The following is a 17880-nucleotide window of genomic DNA, read 5'->3' as shown; positions in this document are numbered from 1 at the left end:
ATTAATCAAAAATTATATTTGGTGCAATGTATTAATCGAAAACTGTATTTGGTGTTTTAGCCCTATGTATTGCATTCGCAATACTACCAGATAAGTTATTATTATGCTTAAACTATTCTCAAAACAAAATAAATTTTTGAACTAAGAACTTGACAATACCTTTTAGAAATACTTTTATTTTACATAGCTATTGCAACATAGGCACCGATTCCGTTATCACCTCAGGAAACCAAGCCATAATAACAAGTTTCTCTTGTCATCCAAACAGCGCGATCTCAATAATCGGCTATTAACGTTGGTTACAACTAAATACATCACAGTGAGGAAAGCAGCAAGCTCTTTTTGGAGTTATTAAAGAAGAGTAAGCCAATGTTTTTCCAACTTGGTCTCTTTAAGATGCGTGGACCTCAACTCCCAGGACAGATCGCTGGCTTGGGAATTCTGGGAGTTGAAGTTCACACATCTTAAAGCGGCCACGTTGGAAAAAGTACAGTGGAACAAACAAATCCAAGTTCAATTCCCGTTAGGCCAAAACATCAGCCACCTACGTGTGACGTCACGATGCGAGGCCCTTCTAGATCTGCGCAAGATGGCCGTGCCGGTTAGGCTGTGAAGGATGCGGCTGACTCGGAAGCGGTTCTGCTCCGCTTTGTTGGCCGCCTACTTGGTCTTTTCCCTCTACGCGGCTTACAGCGTCTTCCTGAAGCCTCGCCGGTCTGTTGCCTCACGGCCGGGCCAGCGGGAGAAGCAGAGGCGGGGTAAGAAAACGGGGACACTTCGCCCCCCCCCCAACGCCCCCAGCACCATCAGGTGGAAATAGACCAGTTTTTTGCCCTTCAGGCTTCGGCTTCAAGCTGGCCGTAAGTCTGGCTGAACTCAGTAGATCCGCATCGGCGGAGGGCTTACCTGCTTAAACTTATCTTTTCTTCTGACGCATTAAGCAGTACAGTGCATAGCAAAACGGGATCCCGGCCTCTCTATTGTGTATGTTAGATAAAGCTTCAAGTAATACCATCAAGGGATTCGCATATCCCCACAGAGTTAACTATCTTATGTTTTAACTTTAACAATTCAGAATCCGAGTGCTTCAGCGTTAACGTCCAGACCACTCCAGAGTATCTCTGAAATCTTTTAATGTCTTTTAATATGAAAATTATGGTATAAGATTTGTTCTATAATGGTATTGTTAAAATAAAGGAAAGAGCTGAATAGGTCCATTTGCCCTTTTGGACCTATGTTTTATAACAGCATGTAGTCAATTTAGTTTGCCACAATTATGTTCTTATAAAGAGAGCTGGTTTAGTGTGATGGTTAAGGCATCAGGCTAAAAATCAGGCTTGATGATCTTGGGCCAATCACTCTCTTAACCCTAGGAAGCAAACAATGGCAAATGACTTCTTAAAAACCTTGACAAGAAAATTGCAGGGGTTTTTCCAGGCAATAAGCAGGAGTCAAGACTAATTCAGCACTAAAAGAAACAAAAATTTAAGTAGTGCTCTACTGTGATTGCTTCATACTGTACATTGTACAATATACTGACTTCAGTGAAACAGTTGGAATAAGGTTCTTTCCTTGTTGTGGGAGCTCCTTTTCTTTTTATATTAAAGCATAATCTGATTTAACCCAGTATACCTCTATTAGACACCACCTTTCCTACATTAGAAACTATTTTCCTATTGTATAATAATGAGATATGGTGGAATATGGAGAAGTTATAGAACAGAAGTTACTGTTTTTAAATAAGGAATCAGGTTAACTTTTATAAATAAATGAAAATGGATTATAAAGAGGTGACATTAATATTACAGCCAGTGGTGAGATTCAGCCAGTTCGCACTAGTTCAGCAGAACTGGTAGCTAATTTTTTGTTGCCTAGGCCCAGAACAGATTTCCAGAAGCGACATCCATACAAGAGAACTGGTTGGTCACATATTTGAATCCCACCACTGATGACAACATTTTCATTGGCTATCAGTCCTTGCTTTCTGTCTCTCATGACAGATAAATGGAGTTGTGTTTTTTTTTATAGAGCTCCATCTTTTTGCCCACATTTCCCAACTCCCTCTCTCTTCTGTTTTCCACTATCTTCAGAATATATACCAGAAATGAGTACCTCAAGTTACCAGGCTTTGATCGATAGTTTAATTGGATCATTACCAGTATTCTGGTATATTTCTGAGTGATTATCTAACCCCAAATAATGTTCTTATCTCATAATTCCTATAAAGGATTGTAATAATTATTTTTGTATTCCATAGAAACTGTTGAAATTTACTTAGATATTCTTCAGTTCAGAACCGAAGAAGTTTCTTGGATGAGAAGCAAAACATTTTCAAGGAAAAAAACCAAGAAAGTCCAATTGAGAATCTCTGTAGACATTTTAAAAAATTAAAGAAAAACTTTTCATGAATACAAGATCTTCATTTTTTTCCATGCTATTGTATGTTCCCTTCACCTGTGCGAAAAGCAGATATCCAGTATTCAGGCACACTGGAAGATAAGATGATAAGAGAAGAGAAGAGAAGAGAAGAGAAGAGAAGAGAAGAGAAGAGAAGAGAACCTTTATTGTCATTTTTATACTGTGGGCACAATGGCACACATCAAAAATGAAATTTAGTTGCCCGCTCCCAAAGTGAAACACATACATGACACACACCTAAACATACTATGAACAACATGTGTATAGACCCACATCCCTACATATACATAGCAAATAAATATTAAATATTGTCCATCTTGAATATATAACGGAAGGAGGAAGCTTGAGAGTTCGCAAGGTTAATGCTATATGGAATGAAACTCTGGATGTTCTGCTTCGGATACCACAAAGCCTCCTCCCAGAAGGTAACAAAGTGAGAAAAGAAGGAGCAAATTAAATGGACACCTAAATATGTAGCTGAAATCTGTTGTACTCAATTTAGATTTATACTTCTGCTTTACCAAAGCTTTCTATTGATAAAAAAAAACTTTCCAATTTATGTACTGTATGTCTATTTAGTTGGCTCAGGCAAAGGAATTCATGTAGGCTGAGGTAATAACAATTCACTCTTTCTGCACATTGGAAAATAGCACTAGAAATTCAGTGTCATACATACACTTGCTTTTTGTTGTTGTTGTTAATTGCGAAGTCGTGTCCAACCCATCGCGACCCCATGGACAACGTTCCTCCAGGTCTTCCTGTCCTCTACCATCTTCTGGAGTCCATTTAAGTTCACACCTACTGCTTCAGTGACTCCGTCCAGCCATCTCATTCTCTGTCGTCCCCTTCCTCTATTGCCCTCAGTGTTTCCCAGCATTAGCCCTTCTCCAGTGAGTCCTTCCTTCTCATTAGGTGGCCAAAGTATTTGAGTTTCAACTTCAGGATCTGGCCTTCTAAAGAGCAGTCGGGGTTGATCTCTTCTAGGACTGACCGGTTTGAAAGCCTTGCAGTCCAAGGGACTCGCAGGAGTCTTCTCCAGCACCATAGTTCAAAGGCCTCAATTCTTTGGCACTCAGCCTTTCTTATGGTCCAACTTTCACAGCCATACATTGCAACTGGGAAAACCATGGCCTGGACTATATGCACTTTTGTTGACAGGGTGATGTCTTTGCTTTTTAGTATGCTGTCTAGATTTGCCATAGCTTTCCTCCCCAGGAGCAAGCGTCTTTTAATTTCTTGGCTGCAGTTCAAAGGGTTTATTTTCTGCTTAACAAAATGTTCAAGGAAAGTCACTAACATTACAATAACCTATAGTAATGTCAAAGAGTAATATTCACAACATTTTATCAGACTTTAAATGTTTGCTGTTCTTTTTGTCGAAGTATATTTTAAGTTGTGTAATGAGATATGCTGTTCTTTTTGAAAGTTCACCTACGTAATTGTTATAATCTGTAGGCCTTAACATTAGAAAGCCGAGGAAATAACATTTCTTTTGTTTACTGTTTCTGTGTATAATATTAGTTTATGCATACTAAGAGAAAATTTATATATATATATACACACATTTGGTGGTATGTGTGAATTAGGTTTTTGTAATATCCACTGTTTTTGTAGAGGTAGTCCTCAACTTACAACAGTTCATTTTGTGACTGTTCAAAGTTAACAACAGCACTGAAAAAATTACTTAGGTATTTTTCATACTTAGGACCATTGCAATATCCCCATGATCATTTGATCAAAATTCAGACATTTGGCAACTGACTCATATTTATGATAGTTGCAGTGTTGTGGAGTCATGTGATCGATCACCTTTTGTGTTTCTGACAAAGTCAATGGGGAAGCCAGATTTACTTAAAAACTGTGTTACTAACTTAACAATTGCAGTGATTCATTTAACAACTGTGGGAAGAAAATTCGTAAAATAGGACAAAATTCACTTAACAACTGTCCACTTAGCAACAGAAATTTTGGGCTCAATTGTCATATATTGAGGACTATCTGTGTATAATATACAAATATTCAACTTACAATGGCAGTTGAGACTGGAATTTCTGTCTCTTAAAATGCACTCATAAAGCATGATTGCACCGCTTAGTAATGACAATTCTTGCAATCCCAGTTGCTGTTATTAATTGAATCTTATGGTTATGAAGCAAGACAACTTCCTGCTGGCTTCCTACAACCAAGTCAACAGGAAAGCCGTGAAACAGTTGTGAGTCCCAAGCAGCTCACTAACAGGCCAGCAGTAATAAGCCGTGAGGTGAGGGAGGGGGTGAATGGGTGCAGAAAGATGTGGGTAGCAAGTAAAATAAAACTAAAGTGAGAGCATAAGCACAATCACAGCTTCACTTAGAGATTGCTTCACTTAACAATCAAATTGCCAGCTCCAGTTTTGGTTGCAAAACGAAGACTACCTGTTTGCCCTGAATGGCAAAGGCTTTTCAAAATTTCAAATAGGTTCCTATCTGGAGATATTGTGGTTAATGCAGATGTTTTCATTATATGCTTTTGATACTTGATTGTTAGCATGCATACAAAATGGGTTTGTAACAATTATTATTATTTGAAAGGCATATTGGAGTAACTGTCTCTCTTTGAGACAATATGAGATTTTCATGTGATTTTTCATTTTTGATTCTTAGAACATGCTATTTTGGGAATTGAAGAGTGGAATCCTTGGGAAGTTGATGAGAAAATTTATTTGCAGCAGAAATCTGCAAGTAGCCTTCAGTTGCTGAAAAAGATGTCATTGCAACAAGAACCCACAAACTTCAGGGTACAAATTTGGGGAAAAGCTGCTATTGGTAAGCATTTGTAATTAATAAAGTAAATGCTGTTATTTAATATAATAACTTGTTTAATTTAATTGCAAACTTTTATATTCTGAACTGTCATTGTATTCAGTAGATATAAGTGTTAGAAAATAATATATTTGTACTTTAAAAGGGGTTCCAAGAAAGTCAGAAGTATATTTCACTAATATTGATTAGGATTTCCTCAAGAAAATATAATTGTCAAATTAAATGTGAAATAAGACATTTAATTGCCTGTCAACATATTTAAAAGTTAACTTGGATACTACGCTATTTGTAGTTATAAAAATTGTCTTTATAGTTGCATAATTTTATAGTTGTTAAACCCCAAGATCTACTTTAAAATAAGATGATATATAAGACATATGTCTGTAAACCAGTGGTTCTCAACCTTTTTAATGCCACGACCCCCAACCGGTCGTAAGTCGAGGACTACTCAACCGGTCGTAAGTCGAGGACTACTCAACTGGTACAGCACCGTTTGCAGAATGGGACTTTTGGCGGGCTCAGCAGGGCAGAGACAGTCTGGACAATTCCTATTGGCTTTTGAAAGCCAATAAAATTAGACTCTATTCAAGAGAGTCTATTCTGTTGGCTTTCAAAAGCCAATAGAATAAAAGGCAGTAGCACACTAAGGAAAAGGGGAAAAAAATAGCGGACTGCGTTGTTTGGTGATCCCCATGAAATGGTCGTTCGACCCCAAATGGGGTCCCAACCCACAGGTTGAGAACCACTGCTGTAAACACACAAGCATAGAGATTGAAATGTTAAAATTGTATCTGTAGTTATAAAATTGTTTAACTGTATTTGTATATAGTTGTATATGAAGTTATACAGTATAATCAATGAATAAAAACTGCTCCATAAAATATATTGTGGGATGTTAGTTGCCATTTTTCCCCATCCTGCTCTTTCCCTGTCAGAAGAGGTGTTTGATAGAAAGAAGTAGAGTCCTTGCTCAGTTGTGAACACTTAACTGCTTCAATCCGTCCTGCTTGCATTAACCTGGTGTGGTTGTTGAATGATTTGTTCCTTGGCTCTGGATAAATAATTAGAAAAACACAGTGGATGTAGAATGCTGCTTGGAATTTGTACCTAAAACATTTACAGAAAATCAGTTGAATTGTTTTAATAGTTAAGATGATTGGTGGGTTATGGGAAGGAAGATGGTTGAATTGAGATTTTGAGCCCAGCTCAGGGAATGAGGACTCAACTCCACATAGGAAGTAAGAGGAATTTCAGAGCATAAGACTTTGTGTTAAATAAATAAATAAAAAGAGCCATTGTGGTGCAGTGGTTAGAATGCAGCATTGCAGGCTAACTCACTGCTCATCCAGGAGTTCAATCCCAGGTGACTAAAATGAGGACCCAGATTGTTGCAGGCAATATGCTGACTCTGTAGCACTGTGTAAAGCACTGTGAAGCATTATATAAATCTAAGTGCTATTGCTATTGCTATTTCTCATTTATCTATGCCATATAGCTACTGTTATATAGATTTCAGTCAGAGGGCCAAACCCCTTTTGTGTTTCTAAGGTTTGAGTTGAAACAATTCTTGCAACCTCTGAAATAATCTCATTTCAAGCACAAAACAGTTATTCCAAACTAAAGAAAATTTTCAGAGTGATCAGAATGGCATTGGAATATTTCCAGCAAATCAAAGCAATTGATTCAAATTCAAAACTTTCATATTTTCAATGTAATTTATAATGAGTCTTTGTATCTGTATGAACAAAAACTATGCTTTGCTATTTCTGAATCTTATGTGCCTATTATATGTGAATAATCAGTTGTTAGTGCTGTGCAAATTACAGTACTTAGTTCTTCTTTTGAAATTAGTGTTAGATTTGTTTGCTGGAAGGTAGCATCAGTGAATTGTATTCAAGAAAGAAGCAGCAGTTATTTTCAAGCACATCCTGGAGAAAAGTGAAAATCAGTTTTTTCCGGAAAGGCTATTTCCTTGTTTCCTTCCTGCTTTGACTTCTTAGGAGCAAATGTAAGTTAGGGTCTAATTATTTCATTTGTTTTACAAAATGTATTAAGTCAATGTAAGATATCAAAACTATGGAAACCCTGCTTTCTAGGATTTACTATTAAAAAAACTACAACTGAGCAAATCTGAATGTGCCCATTCTATTTATAGATGAAGTAATTATTTAATATCTCAGGCATCCCACACTTCCTGTTTAGCTAGTATTGGGAGGAATAATGACTTAATAAAAATTTCCATCTCTTGGTAAACAGCTTGAATGGAGCAGATTATTTATTCCTAGGTGAAGAAGCTGCCATTTCTGCTTTGAACATTATTATTCTGGAATCAAACCTTAGTTGTGTAAAAGCTCTATTATTTGCCCATCAGCATTATATGGAGACACCTAATTTTTATTCCTTAATGTTTATAATTGTATTTTATTATTTAAACTTAATAGCTAAGGCTTACTATAAATCTACCTAGCTAATTTGTATTGCATTCTTTCTTGAAATTATTCTGCTTTGTTTTATTTTGCTATATATTTATCCTGGCTACTTTTATCTTACTAATTTTTAGAACATCAAATATTTCCTTAATCATTACATTGTAAATTGTATTTTATAGGCCTTTATTTATGGCAGCATATCTTCGAAGGTTTGCTTGAGCCTGCAGATATAAAAGCTCAGTGGAGAGAAGGAAGCATAAAAATAGGAAAATCATATTTCAGGTATCATCTGTATGATGTGTCTTTTCAATGTACAGATAGTATTTTCATAGCCTAGTATCATTTCATACATTAAATAATGGAAAATGCCAATATGAATGTTTATTCAACAACATGGATCCTTCCTGTCCTATTTAGTACTAAAGAATATCTTCTGTTGCCAATGGGAGAAATAAATAGATTCTTAAAACTGGGTTTGAGGAACCTTTGATTTGTTTGTTCTAAACTCTACCCTTTATACAGATTTTTTGTTTTTTATATTCAATTAGTGACAGTAAGCCATTTCAGACAGTGATTTTCAATACAGAAAATTTACCTAACCTGTATTTTTCACAGATGAATCAAAACTAGATATAATAATAAACTACTGTTATTTGAAAAAGGAAATGAATTGGACCTTATCAGTTTTCAAAACTGTTTTATGAAGATGAAAGGACAGACATTTTTGACCTGATTTCTTCTCTTCTGGCTTTTCCCCCCATGCATCATAGATATAATCAGCAGCTCCTGATTATTATTCCTACAGTGATCAGACTGTACTAGATAAGATTACCCGTACCTATGTTAGAATATAGCAGCCACAGGGAGTGTGATTACTAAAATGTCATCTTAGCACAATAGGCCAGCATTTCCTTACGGTTTTTAAGTTATCCTCAGTATGTGGCTAATATATAGCTTTATTTTACATTTCCAAATCCTAGGAAGATTCAGAAAATCTTGTACAGGTATTTTGAGATTTGGATTAGTTGAGGATTAATAAACCAAACTTTAATTCAGATAAAACAGAATTACTACATAAGCTGAATGACTTTGCACTCCCTTAAAAAAAAGATATGCAGCTTGGGAATTCTGGATTCAGCACCATAGGTGGAGGAAAGATTACTCTGTGTGCTTTTTTTTTTTTTTTTTAACTTTGCTGGATTTGAGAAAGCACTCTTTTTACATTTAACATATAATACTTCCATTTAGGCTGGATGCAGTAATGGTTTAATGAGGTGCTACCCTCAAAATATAATATTTTCAGCCTCTACAAAATGAAACTGCCTAGGGCAGTGATGGCGAACCTTTTAGAGACCGGGTGCCCAAACTGCAACCCAAAACCCACTTATACATCGTTGGGTGTCAGGTGGGTGTGGCCCAGTGGGTGGGTGTGGCCCATTGGGTGGGCGTGGCTGCGGTGGTAACAGCAGACTGGGTGGGACTAAAAAGTTCAATCAATCCCAACTTTGCAAGATCTTTTTTTCCCCGCAAGAAGTTGAAATTGACTGATTGATTGAATCTTTTTTTTTTTTTTTTGTACACAGCGGCAGAGGCCTAAAGCAAAAAGGTTTTATAAAATCCAGCTGAAGGCCTAGGACTGGGGAAACAGCACGCATGCTCATAGAGAGGGCTCTAGTGCTGCCTCTGGCACCTGTGCCATAGGTTCGCCACCACTGGCCTAGGGATTGGAGCTTATACCAAAACTCTAAGTGGAAGGATGTGTTTCTGTGAAAGACGAGCTGATAAGATAACCAGTGGGCATAATCACATGATCAGTCAGCTTTCCTTCCTGAAAAACATAGGCTACTTCAGCTTTGATTGCACTGATTAGATTCTTTTTACATTGTAGTATTGTTAAGTTTAAAACCAAAGCAATCCTTTTGTTTCTATCTTACTGGTTTGCTTTCAGAAATATGATGTTATGGTAGATATAAAGAACTGAATTCAGGTTAGACACATTATATTAGGCAGGATATTTCTTTAATTCCTCAGTGCAGCCTAATAGCAATCTTTCATTTAGCTAATTAGGTCCAGACTAATTGAAATTAACCAAGATTGACTAAATGCTGCTACCTAACAGGACAAAAGGACACTGGTATGTTAACAGAAATCTCAGCAGCTTCATGTAGTAGTCTCAGTATTTGTATGATAAATAACTGCACCATTGTGTTTCACTTCGCATCCACATTGTCATAACAGTGAGCTTTAAGACTTTGCATTAAGGGCTGACATTGACAGATTGTAATTCCCTTTTGGTGTTGGAGAAGTTGTACAGTGCTTTTATACATTCTATAAAAGAGGAGAGTAAAATTATTTCTAGCACCAATGAGACACAATGGCAACTGTTACTTAAACTAACTCTATGTACATATATGTGTAGCAGTGTATGTGACACATACACCATACACACACACACACACACACATATACACCTGTGCACTTTTTTTCTATTTGTGCTTTGTTTACAGTTTCATCACAGGCCCATCTGTAATTCCTGGTTACTTCTCTGTAGAAGCTGAAACTGTTGTCTTAATACTGAATGGCAGAGAAGAGGGAAAGATCGCCTATGCCACTCAGTGGCTACATTATGCACAAACACTAGTGCAAACGCACAAGCTGCAACATGTTGCTGTTGTGTTGCTTGGGAACGAACAGTGCAAAAATGAATGGATTTATCCTTATTTAAAATCCTATGGAGGGTTTGTGGAACGATTTTTTCTAGTTTATGACAGCCCCATAGTGAATGAAGAAGATATTTTTCAGTGGCCTCTAGGAGTAGCAACGTAAGTATTGAATGTAATCAAAGAGCACTTTTAAAATTTGCATGAAATTTGAAATTTTTCTCAGATTCTTTTTTTTATTGAAAATTTTATAAACTTTTTACAATAAAATACCCCCCTCCCACCCCATAACCCTCCCCCCTCCTTCCCAGAACTGAATACAGGGTTAAAGAAACAAAAAAAACATACAAATTAAATGAACATCAATCAACTATACTTACATCCAAAAAATTTAAAGTACTTTAACTCCAATACATAGAAACTACAAATCCAACCATACCCACTTTAAACTATAAATTATTCAAAAGCTAAATAATACTTTCTAATCCCATATTTATTCTGTACAAAATTTACCCATCTTTTCCACACAGAAATATCTCTCTCTTGTGAATGGTCTTTCAGATAAGCCGAAATTTTTGCCATTTCTGATAAATAAGAAACTTTAAGAAACCATTCTTCTATAGTAGGCAAGGAATCCTTCTTCCAATATTGCCCAATCAGCAACCTTGCCGCCGTAATAAAATTTAACATTAAGGTAATCTCTTTAGCATCACAATCTACAATAATACCTAACAAAAATAATTGTGGTGTAAATTTTATCCTTGTATTAAAAATCTTCTGAATGTTCCACCAAATCTTAATCCAAAATGCCTTTTCTACATGACCACCAAATATGATAATACGTTGCATCCAAACAACCACATCTCCAACATTTGGGCTGTACATTCGGATACATACGAGACAACTTTTGTGGATCAAGGTGCCATCTATAAAACATTTTATAAAAATTTTCTTGTAAATTTTGAGCTTGGGTAAATTTAACATTCCTCACCCAAATTATCTCCCATGTGTCTAATAAAATCGGCTCTTCAAAATTCTGAGCCCATTTAACCATACAATCTTTAACTAATTCTGTTTCTGAATCCAATTCCACTAAAGCATTATAAACTCTTTTTATATGAGTTCTACTTTGATCTTTAACTTGTTTCATCAAATTCACATCTTCCATAGCAAGACCCACTTTTTGATCTATACTCCATCTTTCTAATAATTGCCTGTACTGGAACCAAGAATAAATAATATTTTCTTGCATTAATTCCTCCATAGATTTTAATTGCCAATTATTCCCTTCCCACTTAAGCAATTGTTTGTAAGAAATCCTATCCATTTTCACTCCTTTCCTTATCCCCTCTATTGCGTGTCCAGGAATTCCCCACAGCGGTTTTCTGAAATTTAATCTATAATATTTCTTCCAGACACGCAATAAAGCAATTCTTAAAACATGGGATTTAAAAACCCTATACACCTTTTTATTATAAATTAAATACGCATGCCATCCAAATAATAAACCCCATCCCTCCAAAAAAAGTATATTTAAATTTGTTAAATTAACCCAATCACTGATCAACGTTAAAACCACCGCATCATAATACAATTTCAAATTCGGCACCTTGAGTCCTCCTCTCTCTCGAACATCTTGTACAATTTTAAGCTTAACTCTTGATTTTTTCCCAGCCCAAATGAATCTATTAATACCCTTCTGCCGTTCTTCTAAATTTACCTCTTTCTTTATTTTATTTTATTTTATTATTTTATTTATGAGACTTATATACTGTTTTAAGTGCAAGCACTCTCTAAGCGGTGTACACCAGTAAGCAATGTATATATATATTTACATTGCCCCCAACAATCTGGGTCCTCATTTTACCTACCCCGGAAGGATGGAAGGCTGAGTCAACCTTGAGCCGGTGAGATTTGAACCGCTGACCTGCTGAACACAGTCAGCTAAAGTTGCCTGCAGTACTGCACTCTAACTGCTGCACCACCTCGGCTCAAATAGGTAAAATATTTACCTATTTAAAATAGGTATCATTGAAACAAGAAAAGAAATTTTGGCAGAACATTCATTTTAACTGCAGCAATTCTCCCTAACAAAGATAATTGCAATTTTTTCCAATCATTCAAATGTTTCTGCATTTTAAACCATAACATTTCATAATTGTTTTTATACAGTTTTACATTAAAAGCAGTTATATAAACCCCCAAGTATTTTACCTTTTTTACAATTTCAGAACCTGTCAAATTAACTAAGATCTCCTTATCCGAATTAGTCATATTTTTAGATAATATTTTAGTCTCATTATTATTGACTTTAAAACCAGAAACTTGCCCATACTGATTTATAATCTGTAACAATTCCAATACCGAATAGGTTGGTTGAGACAAAGTAACAACCAAATCATCAGCAAAAGCTCTTAATTTATAATCTTTCTTATTAATCATTATTCCCTTTATTTTAGATGATTCACGAATTTTAATCAACAAAATTTCTAATGTTAAAATAAACAACAATGGGGACAATGGACATCCCTGTCTTGTACCCTTTCCAATTTGAAAAACATCAGATAAACCTCCATTAATTATAAGTTGCGCCGATTGTTTTTGATAAATACCTCTAAGAGCTTGCAAAATTTTATCCCCAAAATTCATCTCTTCAACCAACCTCAACATAAATTGCCAGTTCAACTGATCAAAAGCTTTCTCAGCATCTAAAAAAATCAAACCTGCAGGAATCTGATTATTTTTATCCAAATATTCTATTAAATTAATGATTTGTCTAACATTAGTCTTCATATATCTCCCAGTTATAAAACCTGTTTGATCAGTATGTATCACTTGATTCAATACAATCATAAGTCTATTTGCTAAAATTTTTGAAAAAATTTTATAATCTATATTCAAAAGAGATATAGGTCTATAATTTTTAGGTAAAGTAAGATCTTGATCCTCTTTTGGAATCAAAGAAATAAAAGCCCTTCTCCAAGATGGAGGTGTCTCTAAACCCGATAATATACTATTAAAAAGTTCTTTCAAGGGCTCTATCATCTCCTCACTTAGAGTTTTATAATAAATTGATGTCAATCCATCAGTACCAGGTGCTTTACCAACTTTTAGTTGTTTAATTGCCATAATAATTTCCTGTGAAGTAATCAGTCCATTAATCTCATCTCTTTGATCATTTGTTGATTTCGGAAAGTGAGCATCTTGTAAATATTTATCTATATCCAAACTCTGTACCTTCTGACCCATATATAATTTTGTATAAAAATCTAGAAAAGATTTTTTAATCAATTCTTTCTGAAAAACCACTTTACCATTATAATTTATTTTATCTATAATTCTTATAAAATGCTTGTATAATTTCATTACATAAAGATCTTTTTCCAAAGTAAATCACCACATCTCTTGGTAAATTTCTCTGCTTTGCAATCCATGAGTTGACTCTGAATATTTTTTCTATTTCTCTCAATATCTCCTCTGGTTCCCTCTCCAATATCACAGCAATATCATTTGCCACCACCTCCCTCAGATTTTCTTGCATATTTTCCCTCAAGCCTCTGATTCTTAAAGCGAACTCCATTTCTCTATACTGAGACGTAACAATTTCATCTTGTGAAATCTCCACCGTTTTTTCCACACTTTCCACACGATCTTCCAATAAATCCACTTTATCTGCAACATCCTCAATACGACACTCCAGCTTTTCAACAACAGAGGCGAGTCCTTGCAGAGCCTGTACTATATCCTCCCTCATAACTTTATTTCTCTCTTCTAAAAGTTCCTTCACTTCTTCTCTAATTTGACACACAACATTACCCATAACATCTTGAATATCTTTTACCGTAAGTGGTGGTACAGGCAGAGAGGGTGGTGGTGATCTAGATTTAGGTTGTTGAACTGTCAATATTGCCGGAGAAGCCACCTTAGGCACAGCAGAGATCACTTGACGCTTCGAAGCCATTTTAAAAAGTTTTTCTCCTTCTTAAAAAATCCAAAAGACCAAAAAAAACAGAAGAGGGAAGAAAAAAAATCCTTCTATCTATAAAAGAAAAAAAAATATTTATCCTTCTCTTACAAACACCCAAAGTCCCAAAAATTACTAAAACTTTATAACAAAAAAAAATATTAAAGTAATAAGAATCCTTTCCTCATTTTCCTTTCATGCGCAAAAACAGAAAAAGAAACCTCTCATCGCCATTTTGCCTTCCCTTAAAGTAAAGAAAGGGAAAAGATCGTTCTTCTCCAGAGTTAAAGTCCAAATTTAACATATAAATTCGTTCTGCTGATCAGCTCTGTCCGCTTCAAAATCAACTCACCAGTTCACTTTAATTGCGGATGTGGGAGCGGCGTCTTGCTTTGTCCCAAAAAGCAAAAGGGACAAAGGCGTCTGAGAAGTGGAGAATGCCTCGGACTCCGTGGGAGCTCACCCTTCAACCCCCCCCAAAAAAATCTTTGAGATCTCGGGGGCTCTACCACTATCCAAGGAAAAAAAGCTCACCTCTTTCCTTTTGCCCGGGAAAGAAGTTTCAAACCGCGGGACAGCTGATGTCTGCTGTCATCCGCAGTTTTTACACTGTCTCAGACGGACGGCTACAAAGTAGCCGCCATCGGCACAACGCAGCGCCACCGGAAGTCAGATTCTTATATATAAAGTTAATTAACGTGAAAATAGTTTTAATATTTAAAACTTTGTAAAATTTCTGACTTATAAACAAGTAGATGACAGTGCAATCTTGTGTTGCCAAATTGAAAAATAAATACCACTGAGTCAGTTATTCCCAGATTATATAGGATTGTTCTCTTTTAACAGGCTTAATATTCTTTTCAATCCAATTAGTATGTTTATGAAAATCTTTGCTTTTAGTTATAGACATTTTTCTGTGGCTGAACCAAGTTGGTCAATGCTCCAAAGACCAAGACCCTATCAATGTAACTTCTTGGGAACTGTTTATAAGAATTCATCTAGAAAAATCGTGTTGGAGATATTGATGCAAAGTGGGCTTCACAAGCTCTGTTCGGTTTCAGCCAGAGAACAGTAAGAAACATCATTTGTAATCGTGAAACCTTTAAGAAATTAAAATTTTGTATTTTTGTCTTTCCTTCAGTAGCAATATAATGTAATGATTTTTATAATAATGGAGGAAAATAGCCAACATTATTGGGGATAAGAATGTATTTAAGGGTACTAACTGCGATGCCTTTTAAAAATGCTGTAGGTGTTTACATATGAAATTTAAATGTGTGAAATATAGTGAAGTTCTACTACAGGATCAGAGACTCAGCTGATCACAGCTTCTGTGAATTCCCTTCTAAGAATGTCTCTAAGAATGTTATTATCATCAAATTCCTGGGTGTGCATTTAACAAGTAGGCTGGCTTGGTCGCTCAACAGCGAGACACTGGTGAAGCGGGCACAGTGGTGCCTGCATTTTCTGCATCACATGAGAAAAGCACATCTTCCTTCCCCTGTCCTTACCACTTTCTACATAGGGACGATCAAGAACATCCTGTCATACAACATCAGTCTGGTTTGGAAGCATCACTGCTTCAGACAGGAAGGCGGTGCAGAGAGTGGTGAGGATGACTGAAAAGATTATTGGCAGTTCCCTCCCTTCCATCCAGGACATAGCATATGAACATTGCTTGAACAGGGTCAGCAAGATTGTCTGGGACACTACACATCCTCTTCATGACCTATTTTGCTTGTTACCTTTTGGCAGGAAGCGTTGTGGTATCTGAAGCAGAATATCCAGATTCAGTCACAGTTTTGTTCCATATAGTATTAACCTTGTGAACTCTAAAGCTTCGTCCTTCCATTATGTATTCAAGATGAACAGTGATTAATATTTATAAGGGTGTAGGTCTATACATATATTGTATATAGTATGTTTAAATGTGTGTTATGTATGTGTACAGTTCGAAAGCAACTAAATTTCATTTTTAATGTGTGCCATTGTGTCCACAGTAAAAGTGACAATAAAGGTTATCTATCTATCTTAACTTACTACTATAATCCCTTAGAAAGTGGCATCATCTGAGCTCGGATGCTAAACAAAATTGAGCTTGATAAACTCTTGTCTTGAGACCTTCAAGGAAAATAGATTTATAGACTGGACAGAGAAATCAAGAAGATATTTTTGCTGCTCTGTTGCCAAAAATGAGTGCAAGAAATCAATAGAAGTCTTTTTTGAGTCAAAGGAAATTTGCTTTGCTTATATCCAAGATAATTTATAAAGATATAATCTAGTTACTAAGTATAATGTAATAATTTAATAGATTTTAATGATTTGCCTAATCTTTAGGCATTTCTATTGCTGTTGTAGTTACTACACTGAAGTATTATACTGAAAATAGATTGTGAATGTTTATATTTTATTAGTCATTTTATTTACTTTAAAACAACAATGCATTTTCAGACTCTGTTGTCTTGTTTTAGGTGGACTCCTCAAGAAACTAATGAGAGTTTGCAAATCTATCAAGATGCATTGTTGGAGAGTGATCTTACGTTATGTCCAGTGGGAGTAAATACCGAATGCTATAGAATCTATGAAGCTTGTTCATTTGGCTCTGTTCCTGTGGTAGAAGATATAATGACACCAGGCAATTGTGGAAATTCATCTGTGCACCATAGAGCACCACTGCAATTACTAAAGACCCTGGGAGCTCCCTTTATCTTTATTAAAAACTGGAAAGAGCTTCCTGCTGTTTTAGAAAAAGAGCAAAATATGACTCTACAACAAAAGATTCAAAGAAGGAAAATACTTATGGAATGGTATCAGCAATTCAAAGCACAAATGAGACAAAAATTTGTTAGCATCTTAGAAAAAGCCTTCTTACCTATGGATAAAAGTGATTGATTATGATTTCAATATAAACTGAAATATGGTTTCTTGCAGTCTTTCAGTGAAATATCATTTTTTAAAAGAAAATACTTTTTGTCATCTTTTGTAAATAAAAATCTGAAAACATCCAGGAAAAATAAATGCATATCTGTGATATAGAAATGTTGCACGAATGCTAGCTCTTTCTAACATTACACATGACAGATTCATTTTAAATGTCCTTTTAAATAACTGTCAGGTATGCTTAAAATTAAATATTGGAAAATTTCTCCAAATGAGCCAACTAAACATTTATGAAATTAAACCCTAAGATACAGATCTCTGGGACCTTTTGAAAGTCAATGCATCTATTTCTATCTTTATTTATATTTCATTCTATGTTTTTAGAGGTTGGACAGGATATAATACATTTTCCAAGGAATGAATAGGTCATGCCAAACCACTCTAATCTTTTTTTTTAATTGAATGACCAATTTAATTGCATGGTAGACATAGTATATGCTATAGTGTATGTTGATATCAGTAAAATGTTTGAACAATTCTCCCATTTGATCCTAATGAAGATAGCAAAATGAGTTCTAGATTATACTATAACTTTGCTGGTTAAACATTCAGACCTGAAACGTTTGTATCAGTGGATAGCAAGCTTGAAGGAAAGTTCAAGTAGCATACCTCAAGGTCTTATTATACCATTGCATTTATAAACAGTTTGGATGACGAGCTGTAAATAG

The 17880-nt window shown here is 35.5% G+C and overlaps 1 protein-coding gene across 5 annotated transcripts; it reads left to right on the top strand.

Annotated features, from left to right (window-relative positions):
• Positions 1–557: 557 nt before the first annotated feature.
• Positions 558–17486, top strand: RXYLT1 (ribitol xylosyltransferase 1). 5 transcript variants are annotated; one of them, XM_039342213.1, is made up of 6 exons: positions 559–758; positions 5061–5222; positions 7828–7930; positions 10156–10470; positions 15173–15343; positions 16744–17486. In XM_039342213.1, exons 1-6 carry the CDS (start codon positions 617–619, stop codon positions 17162–17164), a joined length of 1314 nt encoding a protein of 437 aa, XP_039198147.1. In that variant the 5' UTR covers positions 559–616; the 3' UTR covers positions 17165–17486. The 5 variants fall into 5 exon arrangements, with proteins under 5 accessions (XP_039198151.1, XP_039198147.1, XP_039198150.1 ...); XM_039342216.1 differs by having other exon boundaries at positions 756–860; XM_039342215.1 differs by lacking the exon at positions 559–758 and adding an exon at positions 2789–2843.
• Positions 17487–17880: the final 394 nt, after the last annotated feature.

This window comes from Crotalus tigris, unplaced genomic scaffold, assembly GCF_016545835.1.
Source record: "Crotalus tigris isolate CLP2741 ecotype Arizona unplaced genomic scaffold, ASM1654583v1 scf7180000017775.1145084777:2100578, whole genome shotgun sequence".
NCBI lineage: Eukaryota > Metazoa > Chordata > Lepidosauria > Squamata > Viperidae > Crotalus > Crotalus tigris.
This window is presented reverse-complemented; position numbering and strand designations above follow the sequence as displayed.

Coding starts and splice junctions, on each gene's coding strand:
- RXYLT1 (XM_039342213.1), top strand. CDS start 617: ATGCGGCTGACTCGGAAGCGGTTCTGCTCCGCTTTGTTGGCCGCCTAC. Junction 10,471..15,172: donor TGGCCTCTAGGAGTAGCAAC/GTAAGTATTGAA, acceptor CTTTGCTTTTAG/TTATAGACATTTTTCTGTGG. Junction 15,344..16,743: donor TCGGTTTCAGCCAGAGAACA/GTAAGAAACATC, acceptor GTCTTGTTTTAG/GTGGACTCCTCAAGAAACTA.